Raw genomic sequence first — 19,189 nt, 5'->3', positions numbered from 1 at the left:
CACTTTGTCATAGTTCTCTGTCAACCTTGGTTATATAAATTCACGTATCAAGGAGAAACTGACCCTCATAGTTCAACTAATAACACACGCACAGACGGAGACAGACCGACTGACGGACAGATGAGCGCATGCACAAACATCAAAGGAGGGATCAGTTTGTACCAGCTCCGGTTCTCTGTGTGTGTGTTTGAAATTTTTTCGAGTTGCTATTGATAACAGTTATGTTGCGTATGTAAGGGAGGCTGTTGTTTGAGGAAACATTTTGCACAAAGTTAGTTTTACATTACTTCTGTCTATTTTTCTGCTCTTCTTTGCCACATTCTCTATCTCTACACACCTCTTGATATCCTATTTATTATCTTTTATACAAAACACTGACTGCACACTTTTGCTATCTGGAATGTCAGAGGCGATGCCAACACTGTCATAGGCCTTGATCTGTGGCGGTGCAGAAAGCCACTTTGCAGATGGTCAGAAGGGTTTAGATGGTGACTGTAATTTAACCCTGCCGCTGACACAGTTTCGCTTCATGTCATGAAGCTAGAAGTAACTGATAGCAGATTTTCATGCGTGCACGCACAGAGCAGGAGAGTAACAGATAATAGAGTGTGGTGCAGCAGGGTAGTCTGTCAGTAAACAATATACAGCACATTATAGCACAATGAATGCACAATAGAGCAAGACCCTGCATCCTTGCCATCTCCAGTGATTTTCTGTCACTGAAATTTGAGCATCTACAGTTCAAATGGCTAAACTTCATCTGCTGATGAGATGACATTCAACTTCAGAACATATAATCAAGTAGACCTCTAGGCTTCAATTACATTATTGTTTCACTGAACTGCATGAAAACATTTTGTATGATTTGTAGGAAAAGTGAGGCAACTTTAACTTTAACAAGTTTCTCGGTTTGAGAGGGGCGGGACCAGCTTCGAGGAGACAGTTAACTCTCTGAGATGGATAACATTTTCAAAGTAATCTTCCCAACTCCCAGCCCTCCTCATGCCCATGCTGCTGTCACACAGGAGGAATGCATGAACGGGTGTGCTTTTACTCATATTGGAAAGGGAGAAAAATGTGAGACGTAACAAACCACAACGCTTTTACCATGAGTGAGTTTGAAATTTTGACAACCAGCTTTTGAGAGTCTGACAAATAAAGTGTTGCATTTTCTCAAATAACATTGGTTATGTGTTTGAAGGGAGAAGGTCATATCCAAGATGTCTGTATATACTGTGTGTTACATTGTATATGTACTTGAGGATGATATGTGAGTATCCATGGTCTCATATCGTGTGTTGGTCCGTGTCTTGTCTGTGTTCAGGGGGTTTAGTTGCAGGTGTTGTGTATGATATCTGTGCTTGCTCGTGAATTAATTCACTTAGAGGTCAGATGTGACATAAGGAAAAAAAGAACTAAACACCTTTTACCAGGGTTTCATCACAACCTCAAACAAAAACTCTGCATGTGAAGCTGAGTACTTTGTGACATGTTTTTTTTAGTGAGTGTGTGTGTTTTTGGGCTTTTTTTAGTCCCTGTGAAGTCGGATTGTGGTGGGCCTTAAAGACCCTTAAATAACCCAGTAATAGATCTCTGGGCCAGGGGGATGTCTTTACCGCCTGCAAAGGGGTTAGGGAGTCTCAGTTTGTGTGCTTTCATGTGTGTGTGTGAATACATTCATACGGCTTTAACACTTATATACACTAACAGTCACGCACACGAGGGAGCAAGAAGCAGAATCTCATCTTTTTATTTGTGTGCGTGTGTGCGTGCGCGCGCGTGTATGTGTGTGTGTCAGTCGCAAAGAATGTGAAAGGAAGCTGACCCTGTTGCATATCTGGTTCTTCCATCGTGTCTTTTTGCGCTTGCCGGAGAGTAGTCAGCTCAGAGTCAGAGAGCAGCCGATACATATCTGATCTCAGTCTTTCTTGTGTGTGTGTGCGTGTGTGTGTGTGTGGTAGTGCACCACATAAAAATACAGATAGCAGTCTTAAAAACGTTTAAAAACATTTTCAGTTAAAAACCACAACATACAAATATAGAAATAAACACAAACTTTAAAAAAAATGCACATTAGCTTTGATGTAATAGTAACTGAAACATTATCAACAGGTGAGTTCGTGGGTGACGTGGCTGATCCTAACAGCAGGATCCATGGAGGAGAAGAGAGAAGTTTTCTCCTATCTGGTCCATGTCGCTAAATGCTGTTGGAATATGGGAAACTACAACGGTGTAATGGAGTTCCTGGCTGGACTCAGGTTGACAAACACAGACACTAACTACAATATGCTCACACAATTGACACAGATTAATTGTGTGTGTCTTTCGTTAAACGATACCTGCTCACAATCTCTGACATGTATGGTTTTCTTTGTCCTCCAGGTCCCGCAAGGTGCTGAAGATGTGGCAGTTCATGGACCAGTCAGACATCGAGACTATGAGGAGCCTGAAGGACGCCATGGCTCAGCACGAATCTTCTTCTGAATACAAGAAGGTTGTGACCAGAGCTCTCAACATCCCAGGATGCAAGGTGGGTTGCTGTTTATTCACGTTTGGTTTAATTTGTCATGCCTCACAACAATAGTTCACATTCGTATCCTGAAATAATTACAGTACAGTAAAAGCCGTAATGGGATGCTTTTCTCTGCCCTGTGTCGACACCGAAGGTGGTGCCATTCTGTGGGGTTTTTCTGAAGGAGCTGAGCGACGCCTTGGATGGGACCGCAAGTATCATCAGCCTCAAACCACCTCTATATAATACAGAGGACTCAATAGAGGTGCAGTAAACACTGCATAGGCATTCACAAACATACATCATGTTATTATAATTCAAGCCTGATTGGTTTTGTCTGTCATCCCTTCCATAGTTTGTGTCTGACTACAGCGGCCAGCACAACTTCCTGTCGCGGTCAGGTCCAGATGGACTACACATCCAAGAGAAAGAAGCTACTGTCAGCAACATCCTCCAGATTATCAGGTACGTCGCATCGTTTTAACAAAAAAAAGTAACTAGTACAAATGGACAATGTTTTTACACACTGTCCGTCTTCTTCCCCTCCCACATTTTTCGACCCACCACTTTGCTTTGATCTAAATTGTTCATGAACTTGATTGTCTTCTGACTGTCCTCTATCTGCTCCTCAGATCTTGTAATCGTAGTTTGGAGGCAGAGGATCCTGATGAAGCCTCCACCAGTCCTTCTTTTACTGCATCCACTGCATCCAGAAATAACTCCTTCAGGGACGGCTGCCGCAATCAGTCAGTACCCTTTTTTACCTCACTTGTTTTTAGCTTCTTCTTTTTTTTAAACAAAAGTTTACTGGAAAGTTTACCAGAAAGACACGTTCTTTCAGTGTTTCAGCCTCAGGTATCACACAGCTTAGCATAGCCCACCGGATAGCTTAGAAGGGTGAATGATTCTATAACATTCTAGAACCCATCCAGCTGAAGGATAATCTGTAGGGGGTGTTGTGCAAGTTATGTCCAGGCTTATGAGACATACAGTGAAGTATCAAATGGCACATAGCATTTGACCCAGTCCATCAAGACATTGGCACATTGGGTATTAGTTGATTGCACACTGCATTTGTTTTCACTTTTTGTTTACTGGTGTGTAAGTGTACAATCTTTTAGTTGTTGTGTGCTGATTAATGAAAAAAATCATCCGGTTCTTTAAACAACACAGTCATTCTTTTTTTTCTTTGACAATTGTCTTTTATAAACAACGTCACAAGATAATAGATTTGTGCAGGAACACATTTGCAGATTGTTTTTACGGTGCTGTGACTTTCACATAAACCCCTTTTCTCACAGAGATAAAAGATAACAGGTTAGTTTCCTGTTAGAGCAGGAAGGAACAGAGCTCTGGTACTTTTCAGCACACTGGTGGCAGGCAGCTAATGACACACGCTCGAATTTGGACACTAACATACAATGTTGTTAGAAAACTGGTTTTATTTCTGTGGTGTTTGTATTAAGGGACCCTGGATAATGTTTTCTGTTTTTTTTGACAGTTTTCTCTGACTCTTGAGTTATTATTTTAAGTTGGAGCTCAGGATAACAACTCTTATTTCATTTTGGCAAGGGGTATAGTGTTAATTTTTCTGAAGTGGAGTGGGATGCAGATAACTACTATCTTTTTTACTCAAAGAAGTTTAGAAATTGTGCGTTCCTAATCTTCCCACTGGCATCTTCTTTTTGCTATTTTCTTAAAAACTGAAGTAGAAACATCTCAGTTCGCTCTTCATTCGTCTCAAACTTCCTCTCCTCCTTCTGTGTCCCCTTCTCCCATTCTAGTTCCCATTCAGTTAGGACACCGTCAGAATCAAACCGTGTCTTGTAAGTGGTTATCACAGTGTCAGGAGTGTCATTATTACCACCTGATGTCAACATGGTTTAAGTTTGAGTAGAAGCTTGTTTAGTAGTCAAGGAATGTGCAATGGCAGATGCATGAGACTTTTGCTTGTTCAACCAATGCACTACAGCACAGAGTACATTTTGGTCTCTTGCTTTTGATGCAGATAATTTCTTACTTTTGACTGGACCTCAGTGCATTTTTTTAAAAATAACGACTAACCCCATTTCTACAGTAGTTGAAATACATGTAGGAACTGATTTACATATTTCCTCAAAGTCAATGCACTAGAACTTTGAAATTCAGATATACAAGTTAGTTTAATTTATTTTTTTCTCCTGCTCCCGTGCTAAATCTCTGCTCTTCCAACCCAACTTGTACCGTCTTCAGATTCATGGTGGGGGACCTGTCGGACTCGGAGGGCGACTTGTCGTCTGAGCCGGTGGTGAAAGAGGCGGAGTTTCATGGGACTGAAGAGACACACAGAGCTTTCAGCCATGGCACTGAGATCATTCCCTGGTAATAAACTCACACTCACACTCATACTCAAACACACTTTGAGATCTCAACAGACACTCCACATGTTTCTGTACTTTCTCTTTCTAGGTACGTATTGTCACTGCAACCAGACGTCCACCAGTTTCTGCTGCAGGGAGCTACAGTCATCCACTACGAGCAGGACAGCCACCTCACAGCCCGCTGCCTGCTGCGACTACAACCTGACAACACAACACTCACCTGGGGTAAACTATAACATTAAAAGAAACATCTGTACAATTCAGAAGACATTCATATCTTTTTTTTCATTGGTTCATGTTATAATTGTTTTGTTCAAATAAGTAAAAAAACTGTATTAGGAAAATGTCGGTTTGACTTACAATCTTGTTTTCTGGGGATTGTATTTTTGCAATATATCACAATTCCTGCAGTGAGACAGTTAAACATTGTTCTTAACACATTATTTACAAGAAGTGTGGGATTTTGTTCAGACTGAATGTGTTAAAAGAAGAACTTGAGTGAGCTGCTTTGTCATCGGTACAATATTGAATGAGTGTGTATATCTTAGGGAGACAAGCGCCATTTCCTCTCATTATTACTCTTTAAACAAACGGAAAACAGGCATCCATGATTTAACATATTTCCTGTGTCATTGTTATGTTCATTCTTTGAATGTGTTTATCCAAGGTAAGTAGGCGCATGTCTTTTGTTGCCCATGCAATTAAAATGTTGCACAAGGTGCTTAACTACCTATGCGTTTACTTTATTTCAAACATATCGTAAATGTGTATATGTGTGTGTTATGGCAGGTAAGCCTCAGAGCGGAGGGGCTTCGCCCACAGAGCAGCCACTGGGCTTAGGGCAGGCTGTAGTGGCAGGACTAGCAGAGGGCCTTTTGGACCTGGGATGGGTGAAGGTGTGTTGAAACGCTTCATTTATCTGTTCACATTTAGCCTGAATCTAGCATAAACATTGTCTTAAAACAATTACACCATTTGGTCTTAAGCTGGGTTTTTTTAATGTTCAATTTTTCCTCAAATTTCTTAAACTTGCTTTGGAAGAAAATTGATTTATTTTGTAGGATTATTCATGTGTTTTGTGTTCAATAGCCTTTGACGATTAATAGTTAGATTGCACTGCTGTTTATTTAATGTACAGGCAGTGTTCCTGGGTCATCAGGGAGTAGACGTTCATGCTGTATGTTTGCAAAACAAGCTGAGCCAGATGACAGTGGAGGAAAATGGTCTCAGTCTCCTCTATGGTCTCACCACTACAGACAACAGGTAAGTGTCTTGTGACCACCAGCGCCCTGCATTAAAATCCACTTTTTAAACACTGGTGCATTTCTACACAGTAAAACACCTTTTACGACAACTAATCTCCTCACTACTGCCACTAGACTCCTGCACTTTGTGGCCCCCAACCACACGGCACAGATGCTTCATAAAGGCCTGTCGGCGTTGGTGAATGCATCCAGAAAATTAAAGAAGTTTCCTGACCAAAGGTTACAGTGGCTTCGGAAGCAGTATGTCAGCTTGTATCAGGTAAACTCTTGTTTTATTGTTTCCTTGAAAATACTTTTCTTGTACATATGCCTTCTTCTCCGTCAATGTTTTACATAAAAAATGCATGGATTTAAAGTGGACAACAAAGGTTGTGTAGGTTGAAGTGAAAGCAAAGTGTTAGTGGTCTGTTTTAAGCATTCTAAATTCTTTTGTTTTCTCTTTTCTTCATTGTACTTGAAATAATCTGTTTTAATAATCAGTGTGTTTTATTACCTGTGGTCATACAATGTACAGAAACGATGTTATGCACACTTTAGTTCTTTGATAAAAGGAAGATTTTGTATGTATGTCTTATACTAAAAGGACGAGTTGTCCCCAGCTCAATCTCGCCAGTTTTAAACCGTGCGTGTGTCTGTATTTTTGTTAGGAGGACGGCAGGTACGAAGGCCCGACACTCGCTCATGCAATTGAGCTGTTTGGTGGACGGAGATGGAACATGGGTACAGGCGGAGTGGAGAAACCTGCTGGCCAGAAAAACAGCCCTCTGAGCATCAATGATAAGACCAAGAAGAAGAAGAAGGTCCTTGTCAGGGTCAGTACATTAAAAGAAGCTTGTGTTGCCTTTCACAGTACATTTATCTGAGACCCTTATCACGAGTGAGTGTACCTGCAATACTTTAGTGTTTTACAGGTACACTCAGGCTAATCGTCTGACTGGATTTCCACCATTATAGCACTAGTTTGACATGTTAAGAGCCTTTACAGAGCTCCCTGTTTCGTGCTGTTTTCTATGATAATACAACTGGATATATGGAAAGACTCTGCTCCATTTCACAGTGCAGTCTTGATTTACAGTTATTAAAGCTACAGACTTGCACATTTTTAATAATGAATTGTTCCTCGTTTTTAACATAAAACATGTGTTTACACCCTCAATGCAGGGTGACAGTGGGGATGCCACAGATGACGAGATGGTATCCAGGAAAACACGGAGCTGTAAGGAGGGCCTGTATCGAAATGGACCGGAGTCTGACAGCATCGACCAAGAAGATCCAGGTGATTTAAATTGAATGAAAGAATCAAGTCTGCAGATGTATGCCAAGCAAAGGTGCCAAGCAAAAGACTGCACACAACTATTTTAAAGAACAAAACAATCTTCATTGGATGTTTCCTATGGCGCTCTATTTTGGTTCACCCTCAGTGCTCTTTGCCTCCATAGAGGACAGCTTCCCTGCACCATTCTCCCTCTCATCCAGTAAAAGCCCCGGATTGCTAGGCTCTTCTTCGTCCTCCTCCTCCTCTTCATCCAGTATGGCAGGGTCCAACAATTCACGACCACAATCCTCTCCGATTCTCTCAGGAACAGCCAAGTCACAACCAGGGTATGTGGCAGACTTGAGGTTGATGGTCTGATATCTAAAGCTTTCATTCTTCATTGAGATGAAGACATTTTTCTTTCTTTTTCACTTTTCTCTGGGGGTTGTAGGACATGGAGCAGCCGATCATGGCACGGTCGAGGTAAAGGCTGTTTCAAGGGCTTCCAGAATCTGATGATTTCTGACAGCACGATGAGCTTCATCGAGTTTGTTGAGCTCTTCAAGTCATTCAGGTATAAAATATCAAATATCTACTTGATTCTGTTGGAATTTTATGTTATTTTGGGTGCACAGTAGGAACAGCAGAGTAAGGTACACAATATGCTGGTTTTATATAATCATTTGGTCAGAAATTCAGTAATGTATATACACACAGTACCTTACTCCCTCTTGTTATATAATTGTTGTGTTCTTATCAACAGTAGCACACGACAGCATGATAAAACATTCAACAAATTCTTCTTCCAAGAAGTCTTGTCTGTGTAATATTTCGCTTCAATAATATTTTCCCCTGTCAAATGAAAGGAAACAATGTTTTTCCTTGATAAGCAATGGATTATTCTCATACCACGCCTACATTTCTTAGATTGTAGTGTGTCCTCTCCTCAGCTGCACAGTAGTTTCCACTTGCTCAGAGAGACATTGGATGTGCAGAACTTGCTTCTTTTTTAGTCATCAGATCATCATCTGTGACTGATTACCAAACCTTATATATATATATATATATATATATATATATATATATATATATATATATATATATATATATATATATATATATATATATATATATATATTATTCTAACAATTATAATTACATCTGCCTTGACAGGAAAACAAAATATTGCTACAACAGAGGATACTAATGTTAGTTTAAAATTAGACTTTTCATTTGGCCTTTTAGAGAAATGCAGATGCCACTGAATGTATTTTAAATTGGGTAAATTTAAATTACTGTTCAAGCACTGATTGGAAAACAAGACCGTATTTATTTAGTCTTCAACTAAGCTTTTGGAAAACTGATTTGTCTGTTGATCTAACACAAAACATCTGCACATCTGTGTCTGTGGTATAAAACTGAAAAAAAAAATCCCCAAATTAGTTAATCTGTCTAAGGTGACTGAAATAGGAGTAAATTGTTGTTTCCTCCACAGTATCCGAAGCAGGAAAGACCTGAAGGAGCTGTTTGACACCTTTGCTGTCCCGTGCAGCCGTTCAAGTCCAGAGTCGACTCCTCTCTACACCAACCTCAGCATAGACGACAAAGAGTCGGGGCTACAGCCGGACCTTGGTAAAGGAACTAACACATTCATGCATGTGCACTGTTTCTCTTTTGGTTTCTGCATTAACCTCATTGCCTAATCTCTTCCTTTCCCCTCCAGACCTATTAACCCGCAATGGTTCTGATCTTGGCCTGTTTATCCGGACGAAGCAGCAGATGTCTGACAACCAGAGGCAGATCTCAGACGCCATTGCAGCCGCCAGCATCGTGACCAACGGCACGGGAGTGGAAAATGCATCTCTGGGCGTCTTGGGATTAGCTATCCCTCAGCTCAACGACTTCCTCGTCAACTGTCAGAGAGAGTACCTGAGCTACGATGAGATTCTCAGCATCATACAGGTAGAGCCCGGAAGCAGTGGATGAACCAATGCAAGGAAAGCACTTTGAACATAACCTGGAAGGAAAGATGTTTGAAATAGAGGCCTTAAACTTTAGTTAATGTCAAGACAGAGAGAAGGATGGGAACTTACCCAATGTTGAAGGACATTGGGTGGGTTGTCAGCTGAATTTGCTCATCAATGTTGGTATTGTTTTTTGCTTTTCTCTTGCAGAAATTTGAGCCCTCATCAAGCATGAGACAAATGGGCTGGATGTCATTTGAAGGCTTTGCAAGGTATAGGGAAAAACAAATCTAAATACATTATATATTATGTCACTGATCACAATCATAGTATTTGCTGAAATAAAAACCAATTTAAAAAAAATCCATTACATGCTGTTTTATAAAACAGTGCGTGGTAAAGTGTGTTTTTAATTTACAATATTTTACTAAAAATCCTAGTGGTTGCTTGCTAATTGTATTCAGTGCAATAGCATCGTGTATCGTTATCTAACCATCCCTCGCTCAATATCAGGTTCCTGATGGATAAGGAGAACTTTGCTTCTCGTAATGAGGAATCCCAGATGAACCCAGAGGAACTGCAGTACCCTCTGTCCTACTACTACATTGAATCTTCTCATAACACCTATCTGACTGGACACCAGCTCAAAGGAGAGTCCTCTGTTGAGCTGTACAGTCAGGTAAGTGAGCCTTTTTGACTTGAGCCTTATTTAATTAAAAAAACCTTTGGACCCATAACTCCTATTTGCATGTTTCTGTGTGATCATTGACTGTTGTTTTTCACCAGGTGTTGCTGCAAGGCTGTAGGAGTGTTGAGTTGGACTGTTGGGATGGAGATGATGGCATGCCAGTCATTTATCATGGACACACACTTACCACTAAAATACCCTTCAAGGTTAGAAATACATATGAATAATTAAACTCAGAAAAGAGATGTCCATTGATTGAAAAAACCACAACAATCACTGACCGGCTGACCTCGATACGGCTTCCATAGATCTTTGGCAAACCTTATATAGGTTTTTTTTTAGGAGATAATTTAGTAAATCTCATCTTAGTAATGTTTTTCATTGTCTTATATTTGACGTTGAGTGGTGTTTCTGAGACTGAAATCCCTCCCATAATCCTCCAGGATGTGGTGGAGGCAGTTAGTCGGTCCGCATTTGTCAATTCGGACATGCCCGTCATCCTGTCCATCGAGAACCACTGCTCCCTTCCTCAGCAACGCAAGATGGCTGAAATCTTCAAGGTACGACAGCCGCTGTATCTAAAATTTAGACTCTGCACCAACATACAACATCCGACTGTCCTTATCAGTGTCTATGGGCATAAGTTTTCCATGTGTGGTAAATCTGAGGTCAGCATTTCTGACTTTAAGCAGAGTAATTTGTGTGTATACAGAATGTCACAATTTAAAGGAAGTACTCTCTCTTTTAGTCAACTTACACATCCCATAGTATTTCCTTTTTAAGCATTTTAAGGTGGCTTTAAAATCCTTGCAAGTAAAGTTTCAGCTACAGGCTACAAGTGCCCTTTTTAAGTTGTATACTCAAGGTCAGTCTTATCTGGGCACACAAAACATCATGGAATATCATCAAGCTTTCATCTAATAAAACTTCCCAGCGTCCTTTCCTCCCTTGAGACTGACTTCTGAGTGGCTTAAAAAAAGAAGTATTTCATGTTGAGACAGCTCTTTGCCTCCAGGCAGCTTAAGTAACTGTGAGCTTTATTGACATCTGTCTGTCACGTTTTTTATATTTGCATTAGACGGTGTTTGGGGAACGTCTTGTGACGCGCTTCCTTTTTGAAAGTGACTTCAACGATGACCCTCACCTGCCGTCGCCGCTGCAGCTGCGAGGGAGGATCCTCCTCAAGAACAAGAAACTCAAAGCGCACCAGGCGCCGGTGGACATACTCAAACAGAAGGTCGAAAGAAACTTCCTGTCCACACGTATAAATACATAATTTATCTTTAGCAGGTAGCATTAGTAACTTCAGTAGTTAGCGCAGCTGATTAGAGTGCTGTCACATAAATAATAGATGCAAATATGCTTAAATGTACACCTCATCACACCATTTTCGCTCCGTTTACCGAGCTCACATAATGTGCTACAGTATATACGCACTAGATATTCTATAGGGCTTAATAGGGAGATATAGATCTTATCTCTGTATATCTTTGTAACTATTAGTTCTTCTTCGACACATGTTTTACTCCTACTTTTCTCACTTTGCAACACTGTTTGTTTTGTTTGTTTTTACAGTATTTTAACTATTTCACAGGCTCACCAGCTGGCCCACATGCAGGCCCAGGCGAGCAATTGGTCACCTGGGGTTACCTCACCTGGCAACCACACAAATGAGGAAGAAGAAGAGGAGGAAGACGAATACGACTATGACTATGAGTCTCTATCAGATGGTAAGGAGAACTGCAATTGAGTTTTCAATCTCTAAATCTCTTAAAAAAAACACAAAACTAACACATAAACTTAATGTAAGATTTCCTTGAATCTGAAGCTGAATTACCACTTAAATTTCCTGGAGATTCTTATTGTATAGCACTTGAATCAGTTTCTGTTCACACCTTTATTCTGTCTCTATTAGTTTTTAACACTCATGTCTCAGTTTACGTTGGTGCTCTATTCTCACTTCCTTCCTTTCCTATTTTATTTTGCCTGTTTTCCACTTAGCTGATGTCCTCACAGCCTCTACTGCCTCGTATGGCCTGGAAGGTAAATGCACGGGTTGGATGCGCCTCTCTAAGTACCAGTGTTTCAGTCTATTTTGTTTTGGCAGTGGTAGCGGTCGGTCTGGCTGATTCATTCGAATCCATTCTTAAAATGCTGCCTTCAATTTTTCCCCCTGGAAATTGGTTTCATGAAAACATTTTGGTACTGTTGCAAATGTACTCGCTGTAGTTGTCAACCACTGCAGAATCAGAACCGAGGAAACACTGGTGCAGTGAGTAGACGTGCACTAGTGATCTACATCGTCGCGAGAGACTCATTTCTGTTTGTATCTGACCGTAACAGCTGCTAGCTTTCTGCTTTTTGTGGCCGTCGGGTCATGTCCTGCTGCAGCATCTATTGTGCAAAGTAAGCAGCAGTTCAGATGTTAACACTTTCAGATGATTTGATATCTGAAACATAGTAAATACCTTACATTATTTAATCCAATCCATTTAATATAAAAAACATATCCTGAAAGTGTTTTTGATGGTTTGTTGAGATAATGAATTTGCTAACACCAAGCGCTTGAAATGAAATGACGTCTTGAAAAAGAGGTTTCAAGACGTCCTTTCACGTGCTCCAATGTAGCTAATACAATAAGGACAACCACGTGGGCCCTTCAGCACAAACTTACAACAGCTTTGTTATTGCTCCCATTCATAATGCTTGTTATGACGTCCACCTGTTTTATCACCGTTATCTAATTGCAATAAAGCAACAAATGTCCTTGATTGCCATTTGCTACAGCACATTTTCTTGTGACTTCGTTAATATGACCGTTTGTGTATCCACTAGCCAAAATTACATTTATTCTAAATCAAATGATGTCACTATGAACACAGTGTTTAGAGTATTCTGGACATTGTAAAAACAAAACATAATTGTGACGTGAGCTTGTGTGTGTCTTTGTGTGTAGCCTGCTTGTAATTTTTTTTGTAGTTTTTAACATTCTGGTTTAAGACAGAAGTTACAATGTCACAACTTTCAGGAATTATTTTGAAAAATCTGCTCAGTAAATGCAGTATAGTGTCATGGCAGCATGTGATCACACAGTCTACTTAAAGAGACGCCGCTTAATATATATGTGTGTGTGTATATATATATATATATATATATATATATATATATATATATATATATATATATATATATATATATATATATATATATATTATGAATGAAATCACCATAAGAGTTTGTTTAAAAAAAACAACCACTTTGTTTTCATTTCAGTCATTGTTAACATGATTTCTTTTTCTCACACAAACACATAACTTCCCTCCCTTCTTCCCTCTGTATTACTGTATTTGTCTGTGACCTCGCCAGTAGCTGGGCAGGCTCATCAGGGAAACACAACAAAGCCATCTGGTTTCTCAGGCCCTGAGCTGCCCCCGCACTAAACAACAGACATGGGGAAACTACCCTGCCCCGGTCGCAGTCCCAGCATTCTCCCAATCCTCTCCCAAACCTTCCCTTCTGCTTGTCCCTGTCAGAAGAACTTACCGGTCAAAGACCTTTCAAAACAACTTCTCTAATCCAAACCTCATCGAGGGGTGTCATTTTAATAATCGCTTTTTTTTCCACAAATATGAACCATTAAACAGACAAATAGCAAGGCATCCTGACTAAATAAACTTCCCTCCACCCTTGAATGTCTCCATTTGACTCTACATGCTTCTACTTAACATCAGCTGGCCCAGTAAATACAAATACTTGAGCACTAAACTGCCAAGTTGCCACCATCTCTGGTGTAAGGGTAGCTCCCTCCAGTCACCGTCTGGCCCGACTTACTTCTCTGGCTACTGTCTACAGGGTGACATTCAGGGTCAACTCCTTTGCCAAACCCTTTTCAAAGGAGGAAATTCCAAATGTCAGGAATTAAACAAGTTTCCTGTGATAAAAAGCGTCTGCATTTTCAAGTTGATTTGTTCCTTTCTATGTTTTTGGCTGCAATCAATGTGTGGGAGGGAGGAGAGCAAAGGGAAGAACTCCCTACCGTTACTCCTGTTTACAGTTATTAGACATCGCCTGGAATATCAACAAGGACCGGGCTTTGTGTGTTTATACTCGACAGCCTGCTCATGGGCTTTGCTAGTACCTCAGGGTATTGATAAGTGCTTTCCCCCTGGTAATTAGTCTGTAATTGTCCCCACCTGCGATTCATTCATCTAACAGGCATAACTAATCTTTGAATGAAATTATAATATATTATATTTCACCTGAAAAGGGAAACAAAGGGGAGTTTAAACCATAAACTTAAAAATAATTATTTCAATTGAAGCCGCAAACACCATGGTTGACAGCTGAAGCTAATCTAGACTGTAAGCTTTACTCTAGCGGCCACTCGATGCTCTCTGACTTCAGCAAAGAAAAACTCAACTCCTCTCTTGAAATGCAAAGTCATTTTTTGTTATTACAAGAAGTAAGATTCCCAGATGCTAAATTCCCTATTTGTGATATGTGTCACACTGGTGGTTGAACGTACAGTATATCAAGAACAACTGGGACACACACTTTAAATCGAGGTTGCATCTTTGTCAGGCCAGTTTTTGCCTCAACTTTCTAAGATCAAATGTTGTCTGCTTTACTAATTTACATAAATATGTTGATTGGGGGTAGAATTATGTCCTTAGGGGATGTGATGCATTAAAGAGAAGTATGTTCGGGGGTATGATGCTTGATTGGCAGGTATCTCAACCTGTCACACTCAACTATTAGGTCGCGTGTCTGTGTTGATATGCAGTACGTTTCACCCACATTTTTAAAGCACTATGACACATATGGTTAATAAATCATAACAATTTAACACTTGCACTTGCATATTTATCTGTTTGAATGTTTCCTGAGGATGTGTGCTCTTTCAGACCCCCTCTGCTACACACAATACTCCTTCACACCGTGGAACGACTGCAACTCATTGTATTTGTTTAATAGATAACATCCTGGATGACAAGCCAGAGGGCAAAAGCTCCGCAGACAAAGAAGAGCAATCTGTTGATGAAATACCGAAGAGGATGAAGAAGTCTGATAGCACCACGCAGAGTAAAGGAAAGGTAGAGAACTACGGTGTACAATATCCTCATTTTATAGCTATTAGGCCAGAGAGTGTTCCGGCTGTTTGGGTTCAAGCGACTGCTTATAAATAATTTCTTTTGGTTTCATCCATTTGACTGTTTTGCTGGTAGAAACAGAAAGAAAAATAAACTCAATGTTTAAATGGATAAACATGCTCAGGATGTAAAACTATGACATTTGGACAGCAATCTCTCTTCCACCTGTGTAGCTACAATGCCAGGCTTTGTTGCAATAGTATATTGCTGTCTCCTCAAGTAAAACGTTAACTGTGTTGTCCATGTCCTGTGTCTACCTTCACCTGTAGGTGTTCGACATAGAGCTGGGCGAAGAGTTCTACCTCCCGCAGAACAAGAAAGAGAGTCGACAGATTGCCCAGGAGCTGTCCGACCTCATTATCTACTGCCAGGCTGTCAAGTTTCCTGGTAGAGAATACTTTGTCTTTCAGTTCATGTGTCACACGCACGACTCCTTTTCTTTCTTATACTTTTCATTTTTACAAAAATGTCTAAGTATTTCCCCTCTTTTCCTTCTCTGACACGGATTCAATGTGATTTATTCTCTGTCACAATCTTTCCTCCACCCTTTCCTCTTTTTCTTTTGACATGCTGTCATTTTAAGGAGCCCTTTTTTCAGTCTTGTCCCACTCTAATCTACTCCCATGTTTTATTTAAGAGGTCAAACCTCGCCCGTGTTTTAGATTTTTTTTCATTCCAAGATATTTAATATCCCAGTGTTATACTCTATTCCTCTCCCACACTGGACACCCACAGAGTTGACGAATCCCTCTCGCCCCCAAGGGAAAGATATTGTTACTTCATTGCAGCTTCAGAACAGCACAACAAACCGCAGAGTTGTTCTATACTGTACATGAAGGACGTCTTTTTGGGATGTCTTAGAGGCTGAGTAAAGTTAGTGTTCATGTTTAAATTTGATCAAGTATAACATGTAACTCCCCTCTTTCATCATAAGACAATTTATTTTTGTTTAACAAGACAATATGTGTTTGATTTAAATTCATGAAGACGCTCTCTGCAGGTCAGTGTGGTAGACTGTGTTTACAGTAATCTTGTAAAATGTCGTCTTTTCTCTCATTACTGGAATCTGTCTTCATTCCATGCAACAGTTTATCTCAAATGTGTTATCCCTTAAATATCAACCTCTTATCTCATCTTTTCCTCCCTTAAGTGTCCTCGTCTCTGCTTGTCTTCTCTTTTCTTTACATGACATTTGCCCTTATAAACGTGCCTGTGTTTCCACTGGTATTTTATTTGTTTACTGTTTCCAGGAACCTGAGATCTGAGTAAGAGAAGACGGGGAAAATAGCCAGTTCAGACGGCCACTGTCTGAACTGGGTGCACTTCTAAAAACTTGTCTACAAACACTTAAATCATAAAAAAACACTCATACATTCATAAAATGTATAGTAGATATCATCTCAATTATTTCTTTGGAAAGGAGGCAGAAATTTGACACTAAATAAGAAATAGCTAATTAGTACGTATAATAAAACTATTAGACAGCATTTGATGCAGCATTGATTTAAAGTCTTATTTTAGTGTTATCACCATAACGAACCAAAAGGAAGCGTCTATCTGCTTTGGTGCTCCGTCCTCCACATTATTCATTATCCCACAGATTTCAGATATTAACTTCTAGATTGCTTTAGAGAACAAAAAAAGCGTGTTTTTAAAGACTAACACATATTCATGCTAGTACTCTGCTCACATTGCATAGCTTAAAATCAGTGCTATTAGCTTGAATCTTCTGTGCTGATTAAAACAAATGCAAGAATGGAGACTAACTTCCTCATTATAATAGATTTCTGGAGAAATTTCTTTAGAAACAAATTGAGAGGTACTGATGTCATAAGTGTGGTGTCTCCAGTCTGTCTGTGTTGCATTATTGACCAGTTTCCTCCATCTGCCTCTTGTGTGTGGGAACACAGGCCTGTCCACGCTGTCTCCTGCCGGCTCTGGCAGAGCGAAGGACCGAGGAAAGAGCAGGAAGTCCATATTTGGCACGGCTCCCACTCGCTCCAGCTCAACAGGGGAGGTCATGACCCAGAGCCGCACCCCTGGAAAAGGTACACATGGAGGGGGCAGACTGTTTGGATGAGTGTCTGCATGTGGAAAGAGCATTTTTGTTCCATTTTAAGTTGTGTTTCAAGGATATTCTGGGTGCGACTATATGTGGAAAATTTGATCGGACAAGCAGCTGAACTGTCACCACAGTGTAAAGCAGGCTCACAAAATATGCTGCAATAGGTTAGAAGAAATGAATACTTTTCTTGTAAAACGCCAGACCAGACACTCACAGTTTTAAAGAATATTATGTGTCTATGGAGGATTTTAGTACAATTCTTGCTGTTGTGTTGTACTGAATGTCATGTTGTGATTTAAGGAATACTCACATAGTTAAATCTCCTGAAAACGTTATTCAAAATGTTACTTTACCTTATGGACTCCACAAGCAATGCTGGAATTTAGAAGTAAAAACAAATCCTCCAATGACTTTCAAATAGAGTTCAAACGCTTTTAACCATCTCTCTGTTCTCTCTCTATCCTCCGTATAGGTGGCGCTGAGCGGCTGAGCTGGGAGGAGCAGCAGACGTCTCCTAACCTCAACCCCCCCACCACTCTCAGCGCCATCATCCGCACGCCCAAGTGCTACCACATTTCCTCCGTCAACGAGAATGCCGCCAAGCGCCTGTGCCGACGCTACTCCCAGAAGCTGATCCAGCACACCGTGTGCCAGCTGCTCAGGACTTACCCAGCAGCCACCAGGATAGACTCGACAAACCCCAACCCTCTGCTCTTCTGGCTGCATGGCATCCAGCTGGTGGCACTGAACTATCAGACTGATGGTGAGGGGAGATGCTGCCTTCTCTTTGTATGCAAATGAAGGAACATCACTTCTAACCTAAACATTGAGCAAGCTAACATTACTTATTGTTGCTTTTATATGTCTATTTATATCACTTAGTCCTAAAACTTAGTTAGTTGAAGATGGAGGGAGTATATTCTTTTCTTCCTGCTCCAAGGCCTCCTTTGCATGATAATGTGCTTTTTAAAGCACTGCAAACCTTTGAAAATGGCTGGCTGGCTTTTGTTCATGATGAACCAAAGCAGCCATTTTTCCACAGAGAAAAAGAAAACAGGACATTTCAGATTCTATACGATGCTTGAGTTGACAGATAAAATAATCTTTTCAAGGGGTTGTTGATCCCAAGGTGCTCCGATTCTTGTTTCTTTTTCTCTCTCTCAATTTCTTCTCCCGGCTCGTCTTTCTCTTGATCTTTTTTCCTTTTCTCTTCTCTCGAGCTTACTAAGTGTCTCATTTGTCCCTCCTTTTCCTTTTTTCCAGACATTGTCTGCTCACTGTCTGAACTTTGTCAGATAAAGTTATTTTTCTCTAAAATTCATATAACATAAGTTCAAATGACAATCTTCCTAAGCGAAGAAACCAAACAAAATCAAAAGGTTCAAAAGCAGAAATCGTGGCAGTAAACAATACAATCTTGTCTTCCTCAGACTTGCCCATGCAGTTGAACACAGCTGTGTTTGAGTCCAATGGCGGCTGTGGCTATGTCCTGAAGCCGGCAGTGCTGTGGGACCGTAGCTGTCCACTTTACCAGCAGTTCTGTCCGATGGAGAGGGACGTGGAGAAGATGAGCCCCGCCGTCTATTCCCTCACTGTGAGTTAAGATAACTTTTTACCAGCAGGATGGGAGAACAATCAGGAAGTGTTGCACTTTTACTAGTTTTTAGCTGCCTTTAAAAAAAAAAGCATATTTTCTCACTTTTTTTAAATAAGTGTCCAAAACATTTGACAATTATTTGGACCCTGATTTGCATGGTGCAGTTTCTAAAGTCTCAAGACATTCAAAGCTTTCCTTGCCCTATTGTCTATCTTTAATTGGCATACCTACAATGACTGCACAGACATTATAACTGGACACGTATACACTCCTAAGTTCTCTTATGAGGTCCATTAAGGTGCGTTTGGACAGTTTTATTGCTCCGTAAACACT

At 40.4% G+C, this 19,189-nt stretch overlaps 1 protein-coding gene across 5 annotated transcripts in view; it reads left to right on the top strand.

Annotated features, from left to right (window-relative positions):
- plce1 (phospholipase C, epsilon 1) overlaps positions 1 to 19,189 on the top strand; it is a 74,837-nt gene that overhangs the window by 51,644 nt on the left and 4,004 nt on the right. For 2 of the 5 annotated variants that reach the window (XM_068583766.1, XM_068583767.1), the window contains exons 11-38: positions 2,113 to 2,258; positions 2,383 to 2,530; positions 2,667 to 2,777; positions 2,868 to 2,977; positions 3,145 to 3,258; positions 4,297 to 4,338; positions 4,745 to 4,873; positions 4,961 to 5,097; positions 5,662 to 5,768; positions 6,011 to 6,135; positions 6,252 to 6,396; positions 6,785 to 6,949; positions 7,299 to 7,413; positions 7,559 to 7,739; positions 7,844 to 7,966; positions 8,888 to 9,024; positions 9,116 to 9,354; positions 9,567 to 9,628; positions 9,870 to 10,035; positions 10,143 to 10,250; positions 10,488 to 10,604; positions 11,123 to 11,281; positions 11,639 to 11,774; positions 15,019 to 15,137; positions 15,464 to 15,581; positions 17,105 to 17,242; positions 17,732 to 18,022; positions 18,690 to 18,853. In XM_068583766.1, coding sequence (XP_068439867.1) covers positions 2,113 to 2,258; positions 2,383 to 2,530; positions 2,667 to 2,777; positions 2,868 to 2,977; positions 3,145 to 3,258; positions 4,297 to 4,338; positions 4,745 to 4,873; positions 4,961 to 5,097; positions 5,662 to 5,768; positions 6,011 to 6,135; positions 6,252 to 6,396; positions 6,785 to 6,949; positions 7,299 to 7,413; positions 7,559 to 7,739; positions 7,844 to 7,966; positions 8,888 to 9,024; positions 9,116 to 9,354; positions 9,567 to 9,628; positions 9,870 to 10,035; positions 10,143 to 10,250; positions 10,488 to 10,604; positions 11,123 to 11,281; positions 11,639 to 11,774; positions 15,019 to 15,137; positions 15,464 to 15,581; positions 17,105 to 17,242; positions 17,732 to 18,022; positions 18,690 to 18,853 — 3,852 coding nt within the window. The remainder of the gene's footprint in view (positions 1 to 2,112; positions 2,259 to 2,382; positions 2,531 to 2,666; positions 2,778 to 2,867; positions 2,978 to 3,144; positions 3,259 to 4,296; positions 4,339 to 4,744; positions 4,874 to 4,960; positions 5,098 to 5,661; positions 5,769 to 6,010; positions 6,136 to 6,251; positions 6,397 to 6,784; positions 6,950 to 7,298; positions 7,414 to 7,558; positions 7,740 to 7,843; positions 7,967 to 8,887; positions 9,025 to 9,115; positions 9,355 to 9,566; positions 9,629 to 9,869; positions 10,036 to 10,142; positions 10,251 to 10,487; positions 10,605 to 11,122; positions 11,282 to 11,638; positions 11,775 to 15,018; positions 15,138 to 15,463; positions 15,582 to 17,104; positions 17,243 to 17,731; positions 18,023 to 18,689; positions 18,854 to 19,189) is intronic. The other 3 variants (XM_068583768.1, XM_068583770.1, XM_068583769.1) reach the window with 3 other exon arrangements.

Source organism: Clinocottus analis, unplaced genomic scaffold (genome assembly GCF_023055335.1).
Source record: "Clinocottus analis isolate CAN_PGR_092001 unplaced genomic scaffold, fCliAna1.0.p SCAF_19, whole genome shotgun sequence".
NCBI lineage: Eukaryota > Metazoa > Chordata > Actinopteri > Perciformes > Cottidae > Clinocottus > Clinocottus analis.
The sequence above is the reverse complement of the archived record's forward strand: the minus strand, read 5'-3'. Positions and strand labels throughout refer to the sequence as shown.